This window comes from Epinephelus lanceolatus, chromosome 2, assembly GCF_041903045.1.
Source record: "Epinephelus lanceolatus isolate andai-2023 chromosome 2, ASM4190304v1, whole genome shotgun sequence".
In the NCBI taxonomy this organism is placed as follows: Eukaryota; Metazoa; Chordata; class Actinopteri; order Perciformes; family Serranidae; genus Epinephelus; species Epinephelus lanceolatus.
The window spans coordinates 19860001-19873704 of NC_135735.1; the positions used below are offsets into that span (position 1 = coordinate 19860001).

The following is a 13704-nucleotide window of genomic DNA, read 5'->3' on the forward strand; positions in this document are numbered from 1 at the left end:
TGAATAAGACTGATGAGATTGACCATTCTATTTCCTACTGCAGGTTGTCAAATACTGACGAATTGTCACACCCCTTGGTGTCCCATAGTGTTGACAGTCCATCCTTCAGTATATCTTTGTGACGCACAGCTGAAACACTTTGAAACAAGTGGTTATTGTCTTGGAACAGTCGCAGTTAGGTTAAGCCAACAAAATTATTTGGTTAAGTTCAGAAAGGTTAAGTTCAGTTTTGGATTAAAACAATTATGTCTGTTACAAACCGTTCTGCAGTGTTAATACATCACATGAATGATATCAGTGCATGAAAACTGCACCCAAATTGCATAGCGTTACGTCAAAACAACACTGACCTTTGGCCTCACAAGGGATGCAGGTACATAAGTGGCAGAATGTTACATTAAAACAACATCGACTTTTGGTTTCACCCAAGACATAAACTGTGATTGCCTGGATCAAAGTCTGGCTTTGTTTGACCCATCCACCTCATACACTGACTTTCTTGCACTTTAAACTACATCAGTTGTGCTCTCATTGAATGTATTGCCATGGATGAATTTACATTGCAGTTAGTTGAAAGCCTGGTGGCTGTCATCAAGACACTTCGGGGTACCTTTGACGTTGATATCACATGCATGGCAATGGGTGAGACAAAGCAGCGGTGTTTGACACCCTGCGAATAAAAACGGGCTGTAAAACATGTCTTTAGTATAATTTTCTATTAAAAAAAAGTGACATTTTAAATATGTGATATATGAACAGAAATCCAAGAGATGTAAAAAAAAAAATATATATATATAAACAAAATAAAATAACTGACAGCTTCTCTGTTCCCAAACCACTCTACATAGCAGTTTCCATCTCAAACCACTTGACTGAGCATGAGGAACCTTTTATCATGGTTCATCCACTGCAATTAATCTTTGTGATGCATCTCTCTCCGCCTCTGTCTCTTTCACACGTCCAGTGGTTCTGTCTTTATCTCATTCTCCGTCTTTCCAGGCTTCTCTCTCACACACGCATAAACACTGTAAATATTTATCTCATTTCTTTCCATTAATTCAGGTTACCTCAGGGCACCCGCTGAGCCACAGCAGAGAACACTAATGCTTTCAGGGACTAATAAAACAAACCTGATGGGAGTGGTAGCCACACTGAGCCGAAGAAATGCAGAGTTGCAACACTGCAAAGTCAGTTGTGAGTTTCTTCCTCCATACTGTGCATCAATTGGACTGGGATATGACTGGACTCTGAGTCTCGTTGGGAGAATATAAGGCACACTGAGAGATGGGGAAAAGATTTCTCGGCCAGATGATTGGACGTTGAGAATACCCAAACCTTAATTCTGGTGTGCAACAGTCATTCATGGCTTCAGGATTGCTCAATAATGCATCAAAACCCACAGGCCTCCAGGGGAAGCAGTCAGTAATCAAAAAGTAAGTTAAGGTTTTCATAATAGGGCCCTATAAATAACTGGGGACAGAAATGAGGGCATGTAAAATTGATGAGGGATGATTCAAACCCCATGAGGTGGAGGGAGCTTAACGCAAGGAGAAGGAATGTGATGTTGAGTGGCCTGGCAATATGGGCATGTGTAGAAGATGGAATAGCATAAGTGATTTGTGTCACCAGTGTCACTATATAACTGCACAGATATGTGGACGTTGTTCTGGAGGCGCCGTCTTTGAAATGGTGCTGCTAATGGAGTAAAATACTTTAAAATACACTCCAGCTTTTTCAGCATTTTACTGCACATTTCAAACAATCCAGCAACACTTACATAACCTATGGCTACCAATTAAAAGTTTTACAGAGGAAGAGTTGAAACTTTTTATGTTGCAATTATTGGTTCTTTCTTTGGGTGTCAGAAGTATTGGTTCTGTGATACGTTTTCAACGCCATGTGTTTAAAACAGTAAGATCTCCATAATTGATACATTTAATATTATCAAAAGTACCAAAGCTATAAAAAAACATATCTACTATCAGATTAATTAGATAAAATAATTACTAATAACATCATTAAAAATGTGTTGGGATGTGTTCAGGGACTTTTCTGTACCAGCACTGAGTGCAGGTTTTTAATTGTATACTGTTTTGTCTGCCTGGGTCTTTTTTTTTTTTTTTGCTGTAGTTTCACAAGAGGTATAATAATACTCTAATTGCATCAAAGTGTAAAATTGTAGTATTGTGACATATATTTCTAGTCCCATGAATTATATCCATTCCTAAGAATAGCCTTAAATTAGGTTTGTCTTGAGTTTCTTGCATATTTTGAAATATAGTTTTAGGGTAATCAATACCAGGATCTAATGCTCATAAATTACATACATTTTGAATAATGAGTCTATTTTAGAAATTTGTCTTTTCTTATTAACTGTATACCTAAAAGTTGTTCTTTGGATCCTAATTGGGGATGCCCTAATTTTGAAATTCTGGGCTGATACCGATACCGATGTTTAAAATAACAATTTAGCCAATAGCTGACACCAATACAGATGTGTTTTTATTATTGTTATTTACTCCCCTTTTGTGGCAGGGAAACACAGAAATCTAACGTATAAAAAATATGTGACTATTTTAAAGTCATTAAGCCCTTCATTACACTACCTTTGAATGGGCACAAATTTAACCATGCACATTTATGAAACAAACTTTAATATTAATATATTAATATTTAATTCCTTTCAAATAAAACAATTCCCTATCTAATATCTGTTTCTTACTGCTGTGAAAGCATTGACAAATTTCTCCGTAAAACAACTGTATTTATTTAACTTTCTTGCCACAAAGATTTCGTTTGGACACATCAAGATGACGTTTTAATTTACCTTCACCTAATACTCATTTTTACTAAACAGAGCTTGAACACATTATAATGTAACTAAATGCAACCTCTGTGAGCTGTTAGCAAACCGTCATATTCTTCTTGTACCTGTTCATTAATTTAAGTTTGTGGCCTTTAGACTGGATCCCTGCGCATAATTGAGCTGACACAACAGAAAAACTCCGGCCATTGCTATTGGTTAATGTCATCTTATTGCTGATAGGTCGATGACAGTCATTAAGGCTTGACTGATGCCAGATAATACCAGGAACGAGTCAATATGCTTCTAAATGACATTTTCACTAAATAAATGACTGTTAATCATTTCTTACAAATTGTAGGCTTAACAAATTCAAATTACTGTACTAACTGCTTACTGACAAACACATTGCATTACCTTGTCAAACCTCAAATATTTACGCATGCATGGGGCCAAAAAGGTTGAGAGCCACTGGTGGACATACACTGTTTGTAGGCTATTTTAACATATATATATTTTTTTAAATTCTTTCTCCACTAAACTATACAAAACTGAACCGAAACGAACCAAACCAAACCAAACCAAACTAAAGTAAACTAACCGAACCGACCTGAACTAAACTAAGTGGAGAATCTTAAAATCACAGGAACGTGAAAGGTTTTCTGTTGGTTCTGTAGCTTAGTTTAGTTTAGTTTAGTACCAGAGAACTTCTAAAGAACCCCTTTGTGTGGCACCAGTGCTATAAAGCACCTTAACCCAAGCCAAAAAAGGCTGAGAAACCAACATTTTTCTGTACAGAAACCAAAGGCCAAAAGTATAGTTTTTCTGCATTTATTCCAGCTTGGCTGAAGTGAAGGAGAAAACCTACAGAAACATGAGTTTTATAACTTAAAGATTATGGGTTGAAACGAGCACCTAAAACAAAACTCCCACACATGCTTTCAGAAATGCAAAAGATGGTGTGCTTTCACATCTTGGCATTTTCTGCAGGATCCTGAGTTCTCCAGCAGTGCACCTAACACTAACGGCAGTCTACTGTGAAAAAGTATTTTGAAAAGTGTTTTAGAGCCAAGGCGTAATGAGGCCTTGCGAAGCATAACCTTTAAAAGTAACTTATTTGCTTGACTTTAAATAGACTCAATCTGATAATCTTTTACTGTGTGGTGAAATGAAGATTCCATTGGAGAGAATAGTGGTTGCCATCTTGCCATAACTACATAAAAAAAGGAAATCAAACTATTAAAGTGAACAGTAATAGGTCACAGAACAGTACAGAATTATTCTCACTACAGTAACCTTTAGGGATGTCTCAATCACGTCTATCTGGCCCTTATCCAAATCTGAGTCCTTTAATATTGAGCAGGTGCTAATACCAAGTCCAATCCAGTACTATATTTGCACTTATATTTACTTAATCACCGGCTGGATATACTACATCTGACACACCGAACAGCTGTAGCCTACTTAATCTGACACACCTTATTTTTTTCATGAGCTACTTGATCCAAATGCTGAAAGGCCTGGTTCTAAAATATTAAGTTTATAAGCTTAAATTAATGATATCATATGAATGAAAGTTTAATTACAGAATGTGACTGAAATTGTCGTGACACGATCGGCTGGAGAGAAGACGGATCAGTCTGTTGGAGCTGTGGGAACGTCAGAAACACTCATGATTGCACAGCAGCTTTACAGAGTGGGGCTTCTTCCCACACAAACTATCACTGGTCCAGTTAAGACAACGACTCGACACAGCACTTTAACCAAACAGACAAGTTTGATTTTTCATCCTGTTACACATGGAGTTAATTACACTGATATGACCTGCTACCAACAAGTCTACTGTGCATAAGCTGCTGCCTGAATGTTTTGTACACATACTAATGAAGAAGAGTGAAGAAAGATAACAGATTAACAAGCTTGTTGCCAATCTCAGTGTCTCTATGCAGCAAATGCTTGTACAGTATTGGCTGATGTAAAAAAAGAGCAGTGTTGCAACACTAGCAGGCTGGTTGGACTAAAGAGTAGAGAAAAGAAAGGATCACAATTTGATCTGCTTTATTTTAGCCGATACTGATCCATTTCAGTACATCTAGATCAAACCAGATACCAATCCTTAGGACAAGTCCAATAACTGATCCTGTCCATCTCTTTATCTCTGATTTTATTCAGGGTGCAGCAGACATTGTTTTTTTGGTGGTAACTTTCTTAGTCAATGCTTCTGACGCATATAGTTAAAACCCCTATTTCCACCAAGCAGTACAGTTCAATTCAGTTCAGTTCAGTTCAGTTCAGTAAGCTTTTTTCTGTTTCCACTGTGAAAAGTTGTGGTACTGTAACGTACTGTCCCCATTTGTGGACATCCCTCTGTTGGGGTACTTGTTGGGGTATCTGTGGGGCACACAGATCTGGTACTAAAAGGTGGAGCTGTGAACACTGCAGTCCGCTGATTGGTCAGTAGCGGATGGTCGCTCTGCTAAGGTCTGAGTTGTGGCTGGTTTTGAGGCTCATGTAACCACTGTTCATACCATGGAGAGTTTATTAGTAAATTGTAATTAAAAAAATTATTGTAAATAATTCAACTCACCGGGCCGGCTGCCGCCGACTTTTAAGGTGGAACGTTTACTTGTAATGTTACTCAATGCATGAGTTGACAACATGAATCCATCAGCACACCTTAAATTTCAGTTTGACAACTTTGACCATTACTTTCTTTTTTATATGACAATCAATCTCTTAGCAATGACTGGATATTCAAGCATTTATATAATTATGTGATTATGTGAACGACATATACTCTAATTCTTACTGGAAAAAAAGGAAGAAAAAAAAAAGCGTTGTTTCAGTGGTCTCTGGCAACACTAAACCCATGAATTTGCCTGAGAAGGACTAAAATCACAAACTCGCTATTTTTAAATATCCCATGGAGAGAGACTCTCACTGCAGCCTGTTTTATTTTGTTCTGAAAAAGTCGGCGTGTCGCCTCGTTCTGTGGACGATAGACGAGGTGCAGACTTCCCTCTGTGTCACCGATAATGAGGAAATACAGTGAGTGTTGGATGGAGCAGTGAGTGACAACAACCCCGTACTGTTTGCGGTGGAAAAGCTAGGGTCTAGGTTCCATGTCTGAAGGATTACTTTTGCTTCCAAAGGTATCATACTGAAAGTGTTTGACGGAAACGGGTCTAAAGTCATGAAAAAAATCCCTTCATGCCTTAAAATGGCTGAGAGGTAACTCTACATCTTTGTCTCATTTAGTATTCACAGAATATACAAATTAACCCGTCTCTCAGCCATTTGCCTGCAGCTCGTGCTTACCTGCTCACCTTTGACTCTGCTCATCAGACACACAAACCTCTACTTGTAAACAGTAATAGATAACATGACTCAGCTTGACTACATAATTAAACAGCTGTGTTGATAATATTAGATAAAGCATGCTCTCTATCGCGACCTCTGACAAGTTGAAGTGAAAGTGAAGCTTAGCTTGCAAAATACGATACGTAACTACACCTACAGTAGTTCTCCTTTGGTACCTCTAGTTTTGCCACTGCATTATGCTAATGATATGGAAAGCCCAACCCCAAATTGGCAGGTGTGGTTCCTTAAGTTTGTCACGTAACCCTGGAAGTCTGATTCCGTGTTTTTGAGAGTGTCATTGGTTAACTGCAGTTCAAAGCTGAGATGCTGAGCCATGGCAATGACTGCTTGTCTCACTCATGGTATGTCCATATGGACATGTAAACAAGGTTAAAACTTGATTTTCGCTGAAGCAGGTCTTAAAAGAGTTTACTATAAAATAACGATGTCTTGACATCCCATGAAAATGAAGGCAAAGTATTTACATGCACACCAGGAAAGGATATACTGTATTCAGGGTGACTACAGGTATGAGGAAGTTATATTTAAGACTTTTTAAGACCTTTTTAATACCACCTTAAAAAAAATTTAAGACCAAACTTGCGATGGAAATATGGACCAAAGTGAAAATATATTCTTTTACAATTAAAGGCATTGATGTCAGTTAAAAATGTACAATTAGGAAAAATGAAAATAATCAGTTGTTCAACAACATCCTTCAAATGTTTTTATTAATGTGGAAAGAGAACAGTTATTTAAACTGAGCCAGTAGGTGAAGTTTGTGAATTACCTCACCTGAAGTAAACAAATGCAAATTAAGACAGAAGGGGATATAGTACATTGTTTATTTTTGTATCTCTACTGTAAAACAAAAAAAAAGATACAAAAAAAAAACACATGTCCAAATAAGTTAGAGCTATAACGATTACGCCACCCACTATTTTAATTAAGGAAAATTTCGCTAATTCCAGCTAAATGTGACTATTTTCTGGTTTCTGTACCTCTCTATGAGACTTAACTGACTGTATTTGGATTGTGTTAAGGACGTCACCTTGGGCTTGTGGGACACTGTTCGGACATTTTTCATCATTTTCTGACCTCTTTCAGACCAACAGTTTAATCAGACACTATCTTCTTTAAAATTTCGACATCCATAGATGAGGGGATATTGGTGGCTCGTTCACTTTCTTTTGTCTTTTCTTTAAACAAGAGTCTCATAAAATGCCAGTGGCAACAGAACTAAATAAGAAGGTAAGATAACAATCTAGATAACAACTAAAAGCTCATATTAAAGCTTTTTCCACAACACAGCTGTTCCTCACTATAGGACAAGCGTTTGTATGGGAGTCAGAGCTCTGCAAAAATGAGTCTGAATAAGATCAGTCCCTGCAGGTTCAATGACTATAATCTAGACTCATTTAACTCTGAACAGACAGATGATCAATGTGTTGAGAACCTCCACTTTGGCAGTGATGAGTTTAGCCACAGACAATGGCTTTTATTAATGTGGAAAGAGAACAGAGAAAATGTAAATAACTAGAATAAAATTGTCTTTTGAAGAAAAAAAAAAAATCAATAAATAACAACAAAAATAATTCCAGCAAAGAAGCCACTGTACCATACTACTTGCTAATATGACTTGTCACTGACCAACCCACAATAGCAGCTTAATTTCTCTCCTGGCTAACGAAACCTTATATTTCTACTATAGGCCCACCTCAGACATAACAATGTGAACACACAATTTTCATTTGAAAAACAGGAATTCTGAGGTGAGGTAAAAGAGGAAGGTGGGAAGGTAAGGGAAAGAGAAAATGTCTGACTGGACATCAAGGCATGTGCCTGAGTTCTGCTGATTTATCTTCCAGCTCTCTCGCAACCTCTTTCAGTTCTGCGACTTTGTCTTTGTATCTCTTTCTGAGTATGTTGGACTTGGTGATTAGCTGGGCCATGAGTGTGCCTGAGTGACCCTCAGCTTGCTCTGCCAGTTTATCTGCATCTTTTTCTAGGCTGTTTGCTACCTCACTCAGTGTCACCTTCTTTTTTTTGAGCTGCTCAAGGTACTCCTCTGCAACTTTTCTCTTTTCTCTTCGTGTGTCGCTCTCCTTCTTTCTCTTTTCCTGGTCCAGGTGTAGCCGATACTGAGACCTTGCTGAGGCTGCAGCTGCCAGGAGCTCCTTTGTCAGAGGAACTTTGAGAACCCCACCACAGACAGAAACATAGTCACATATCATTCTCTGAGCAACAACTGTGTCCTCCTGCATGTTATCAGCCTCTACCTCCTTGTTTACAGAAAAGCCCCTCTCAACTGTCGCTTGACCATGAGACAGGAGCAGAAGTTTCTTGCAGAAAGTCCAGAGCTCAGGGTAGGACTGATGGAGGAGTCCATGCAGGAAAACATCCAGTCTTGTCCGCACAGGTTGGAAAGAAGAGAAGGATTCAGCTTTTTCACACATGTAAATGTCTGTACAAGCACAGAGTCTGGAAACATGGCCTTGAACACGTCTTCTATTCCCTCATTTGATCTGTACGAATGATGGCTAGTCACCGTCCTCAGCACCCAGATCACTTCTGCTCTAAGTGTTGGCGTAGAGCCACAAGCTGTGCGAATGTCAGATGATGACGATGTTGGCTGTGGATTTCCCACCGTAACATCCTTGGTCGTAACATCCTTGCTGGCGGTGGGTAGAGTGGAGCAGAAACGGGCAATCAGAGTCTGCTGGCGGGCTCTGGTATAGTCCTTGTGCTTCCCGCTCTGCAAATGCGAATCCACCGCTTTGATTCCCATTGTCCCAAGTTTGAAATTCCTTCGGCACATAATGCAGTTGGCTTCATAAACATTTCCATGAACGGGCCTTAACCACGACGAGTAGTCTGTGTTTTCAAGCCACTTGTCATTAAATCGGCATTTTCCCATTTCGTGCAACCAAGAAGGCCACGTTAGCTAGCAAAGATGCAGCACACGCTTCTTCTTCTGCGGGTCTGCAGCAGACTCATTGCGTCACGTGATCTAAACGACGGGGCGAGATTTAGATCATTCCGTGCTTACCAGAAATTTTCGTGAGCACATTTAAGACCTGTCTGATCTGAATTTAAGACAATTTAATACTTTTTAAGGCCTTAAATTTGAAAAAATTTATTTAAGACTTTTTAAGGACCCGCGGTCACCCTGGTATTATCTACATTCTGAGCACTGAAAATCATCTCTTCCATTTTAAAATCATACTGATTAATTAATTTTGCCAATTAAAATAAACAGCAATTGAATTCCAACTCTACTGTAGTTCCAGGGACACGCAGGTATTGTCCTCAGCTGGCTGCCAACCTGACAGATGGATCATTTAACACTCAGCGGTGACACACTTGAAAGAAACTATTCTTGGTGTTTTTTGGCCAGGTGAAATGTTCAGCTCTCTGATTCCAGCCATTTCCATTCTGGTGCCTGTACACAGTTTTTCAGTTTGTACCAGACTTGATATCACATGAAGAGAGAAAAAAAAATGAGTGAGATTTTAGCCATGCTGTTTGCCAAGGACCACAGAAAATGTCCTGATTCAACATTCATTAGCATCTCTTTTTTGGTATTGAAGGAACTGCATTCCCTCTCCCATCTGCACATAGCAATTTCTTGCAGACATCTGAGAGACAGGAGAGGCTCAGAGATTTTTCTGTTACGTAAGGTCACGGCTGCAATTCACTGATTTTCTTTTTCTTTTTTTTTTTTTTTTAAAGCATGAACGACAAATTTGGTATTCCCTGTCAAGGAAAACGTTGATCAAAACCAGCCACTTTGATGCTTTTCACTGAAGTTCACATGAACCTGAAAGACTTTTGCTTTACATAAAAAATAGAATTTTAAATTAAGCAACTCATTCATTATGAGGAGAAAGAGCCATGGACTAGAATATACATGACTCACAGTATAAGTAGCACGAAGACGCTGTAGCACCTTGATCTAATACTGTGCAGCACGACTTGAGCTCTACAGACAGGTTTGCATTCAGGCATACAGAATGCCAATAACGGTTTTTCACCACAAAGCCACATAAGCGCTGTCTTGTTCTGTCAGTACGTGCGAGTAAATTCACAGAGGCTCTTTCGGGACAAGTAGAACACAACGCCAACACACTGCTCCATCAGTCAGTCAGGAGAAGCATATGTTTGTGAGAGTGGAACAACAGAAATGATAACTAGTTAGACACACTTGTGGTTAGGTCTCATAAGGTAGCTGGTATGAGCCAAAAGAAAGAAAACTCCTCCAAAAAGTACTTTACTGGTGAGAAAGAGGGCCAAAATGTTTGAAGAGGAGACATGCTCATACAGCGTCTTATTAAACAGCCCGTGATGATTAATCGTGGCATCAGTAATCTGTATTTACAAGTTTGACAGTGCTTGTCTGGAATATGTTTATTGAAAGTGGAAGCGTCTGGGATGCAAATTAATATGTATGTCATTCTCTGCATGTCAAACAGATAAATCAGACTTACCATCAAACTTTTTATGCCTCGAGACAAATGTCGTCCTCATATTGTGGCTGCTCTCCTCGACCAAGTTCTCGAACTCCAGTTTGCTCTGCTGGTTGAGTTTGTCCTCCATCTCGGATGTGCAGCAGGTGTATCCCTGAGGACAGACACGCAGGTGCTCACCTGAGGGAGACAGAGACATAGAGCACTGGTTTTTTTTTTTTCTTTTCTTTTTTTACACACATCACTGCCACAGGATTCGGTTTTTCAAAAGGCTGAGCCGAGTCTTTGATCAAAACTCTCCTGTGATTTTGGGACTCTCATCACCAAAGCTATCAACTAAGGACAGACCGTAACAAATGGGGAAGGATAATATTTGTCGGTACCCTGCTATCGTGTGAAACAGAGAGAAACGTTGATACAGCAGTGCATACACCTTGTGCAGGATTTCTTTTATATCACAGTCCAAAGCACCACAATAACAGCAACTGAGCTCATGGAGAACAGTATGAAATTCATCACATGCAGGGCAGTGAATTCAGAAACCACATCAGTTTCTAGAAAGTGTGAAGGCTAATCCAAGTAAAAGATATCAGTTAGAGCTGATCTTAAAACAGCATTTATTGATTTTTTTTGGTCACTTGGGGCCAGCACAACTGTAAACACATTGATCTGCATCACCTTATAAACAAACGTGTTAGCTTATTTATACATCTACCAGACACCAAGCAACATATGCATCCATTTAGAGGCATGCTTCTGGCCACCTGTATTGCTGCTGTGTTGGATTGCTTCCAAGTCATGTACTTCAAACATTTCCAGTAACTCCAGAGCATTGTAAGGTCCAAAAGTGTTTTGAAGAGAGGTAGATGTAATCACTTCCAAAATAGCCAAACTTCGACCAATATCTGCTGACATTTGGCCTCTCAAAAACAACATTTTCACTGTGGTCAAAAAACTGTTTGCCAACTAGCTGCACACAAAGGGAGCACTCACAATCTAATACCACCATAAATTACATTTATTCATAAAAGAAAGTTGCTTTACTTAAAAAAGGGGCTAATTATAATCCCATGAATCACTTTATTGAAATTCAAGGATTTTGTTTATTCATTTTTTTTATTGTGATGGTGTCAAAAAATATCTCGTCAGACATTCAAAAACCTCAGGAGAGGCTTCAAATGTAAAAATGATAATTATAATAATAATAATAATAATAATTTAAAAAAAAAAAGACATTTGGTACACTCCTACAATTTTCACTCTCCTTTTAGCTCTGTTTTGGTCTCCACCAACTGCTGAAGGAAATATGTGGCTCTTTAGTTGCTAAATGCTTCAATGTGTTCACCACCTGGTCTGGATGTTTTGTGCTCAGCAGGAAGTGTTCAGTGGGTTTATGGAGCTTTTTTTTCACTGTGGTTAAAATCGGATGAGTTGTGACCCACAGTAAGATTGTTGACCAGCAAAACAAATCAATGAACTCAGAGACACTATAAAGCAAAGTGCTGAAGAGCTGAGGGGAACCACGGAGTAGGATGATACTTCTCTATGAGGGACCCCTTTCACACCACACTTACCACACTTATTTGATTATGTTGATTAAAAAATATTGATTAGTGCAGCTTTAAGCAGGAATATTCAAATGTCAGAAGATGTACTTCTGTGCTCCCTTGTATCTAAACAATCTCAGTATAAAATTTTAGTTCCCTTAAGGCCTTGACACATCAAGCCAACGTTCAGTCGTCGGTCAAAGTTGGCCCATTGGTGAGCGTCTGCCACCCTCATTGGTGCAATGTGTCCCAACCCGTCGCCCCTCATCGCTCCTGTTGGCTTTTTTTTTTTAAATTTGGCTGATTACAGCACAGCGGAGCCTGTCGGTGTAAATAATCACTCTGATAGGCAGTTCAACTCGAGAATAGAACGAGAAGAGAAACGGAAGTGAGCAAACAAAGAGCTAAAGTCAAGAGGGAGTGAGACCAAAACAAACTTGTTACATAAGGTAAGATTATTTTTCTTTAGCCATTGCGCTTTTTAGCAGAAACATTAAGTGATAGTTTGTGCTATTGTTCACTGACGCACGGTAAATATGCTTTGTTCTTTCAAAATTGGATTTTTTGTTAATGTGCTAACTGGCTAATTACTGTCAAGATGGTTCTCAGTTTTCCTTTTTGAATAAGGATTTAAGACTGCTGCCATCTGCTGGTATGGGAAGGAACATAATGTAAGTACTCGCTGACCATCAGCTGTAGTCTCTGCGGTGTGTTAATGTGCACCTTTTTTGGCCAAGACACAACGATGTCAGGCAATGCAGACAATGCTAGTCCTCTGAAGTAAGTTTGGTGTGTCTGGGCCTTTAGAATTTAAGAAAATATTTATGTGTTATTTGTTGACAATGCTACTTGCTGAGCTTGTGACATTTCCACCATTGAGACTTTGGCAGTCACCTCAAAACAATCAAACAACCTCAAAAGTAACAGCATCTCATTCTGAAAACATTATTACTCAGGATATGTTACTTACTTTCATATCAAAGTACTCCCCATTTGAAAAGTCCACAGTGCTAGCTCTATGGATTATCACCACCAGGGATCCATCAACATTAGGCAAGTTAAATTTAGTCCTTTTAAAGACTTTCATAAAGCCACCTGCAATAAAAATTTAAGGCCAATTTCAAAATAACCTAATTTGAATAAAAGAAACATGAGCTATCAATTAGTCCTGGCACAATGTGCCGACCAGGCCTCCTGCTCCCTCATTTGACTCATATGGTTGTTGTTTTGTCACCGTGTTCAGACACCTTGCTACCTCTGCTTTCCGTGTAGGCGTACAGCCAAATGTTGAGAAATCTGTTGCTGCTGACCCTGGTGCTGGTATCAGAGACAAGGGAAGAGACACAGTGGAGATGAGGGAAGAGCTGAACTGGGACATAACTGCTGTTGGTTAGCGTTTTCTGTTGTTGCTGCTGTTTATGCGATTTTGTGTTTCTCACTCTGCATGTGGGCTTACACTGTCTTGATTCCCATTGTGCAGAGTTTGAATAACTTTTTGGAAAAAAAATACATGGAGACTTGTAGGCAC

At 39.0% G+C, this 13704-nt stretch overlaps 2 protein-coding genes across 3 annotated transcripts in view; both read right to left on the bottom strand.

The window, feature by feature from the left end:
• The window catches only part of gpc6a (glypican 6a), a 238299-nt gene that overhangs the window by 173787 nt on the left and 50808 nt on the right, over positions 1–13704 (bottom strand). For both annotated transcript variants that reach the window (XM_033626058.2, XM_033626068.2), the window contains exon 2: positions 10651–10809. In XM_033626058.2, the coding sequence (XP_033481949.1) occupies positions 10651–10809 (159 nt within the window). The remainder of the gene's footprint in view (positions 1–10650; positions 10810–13704) is intronic.
• LOC144466957 (uncharacterized) lies at positions 7882–8671 on the bottom strand. The gene has a single exon (XM_078174974.1). The coding sequence runs from the start codon at positions 8617–8619 to the stop codon at positions 7993–7995; it is 627 nt and encodes a 208-aa protein (XP_078031100.1). The 5' UTR covers positions 8620–8671; the 3' UTR covers positions 7882–7992.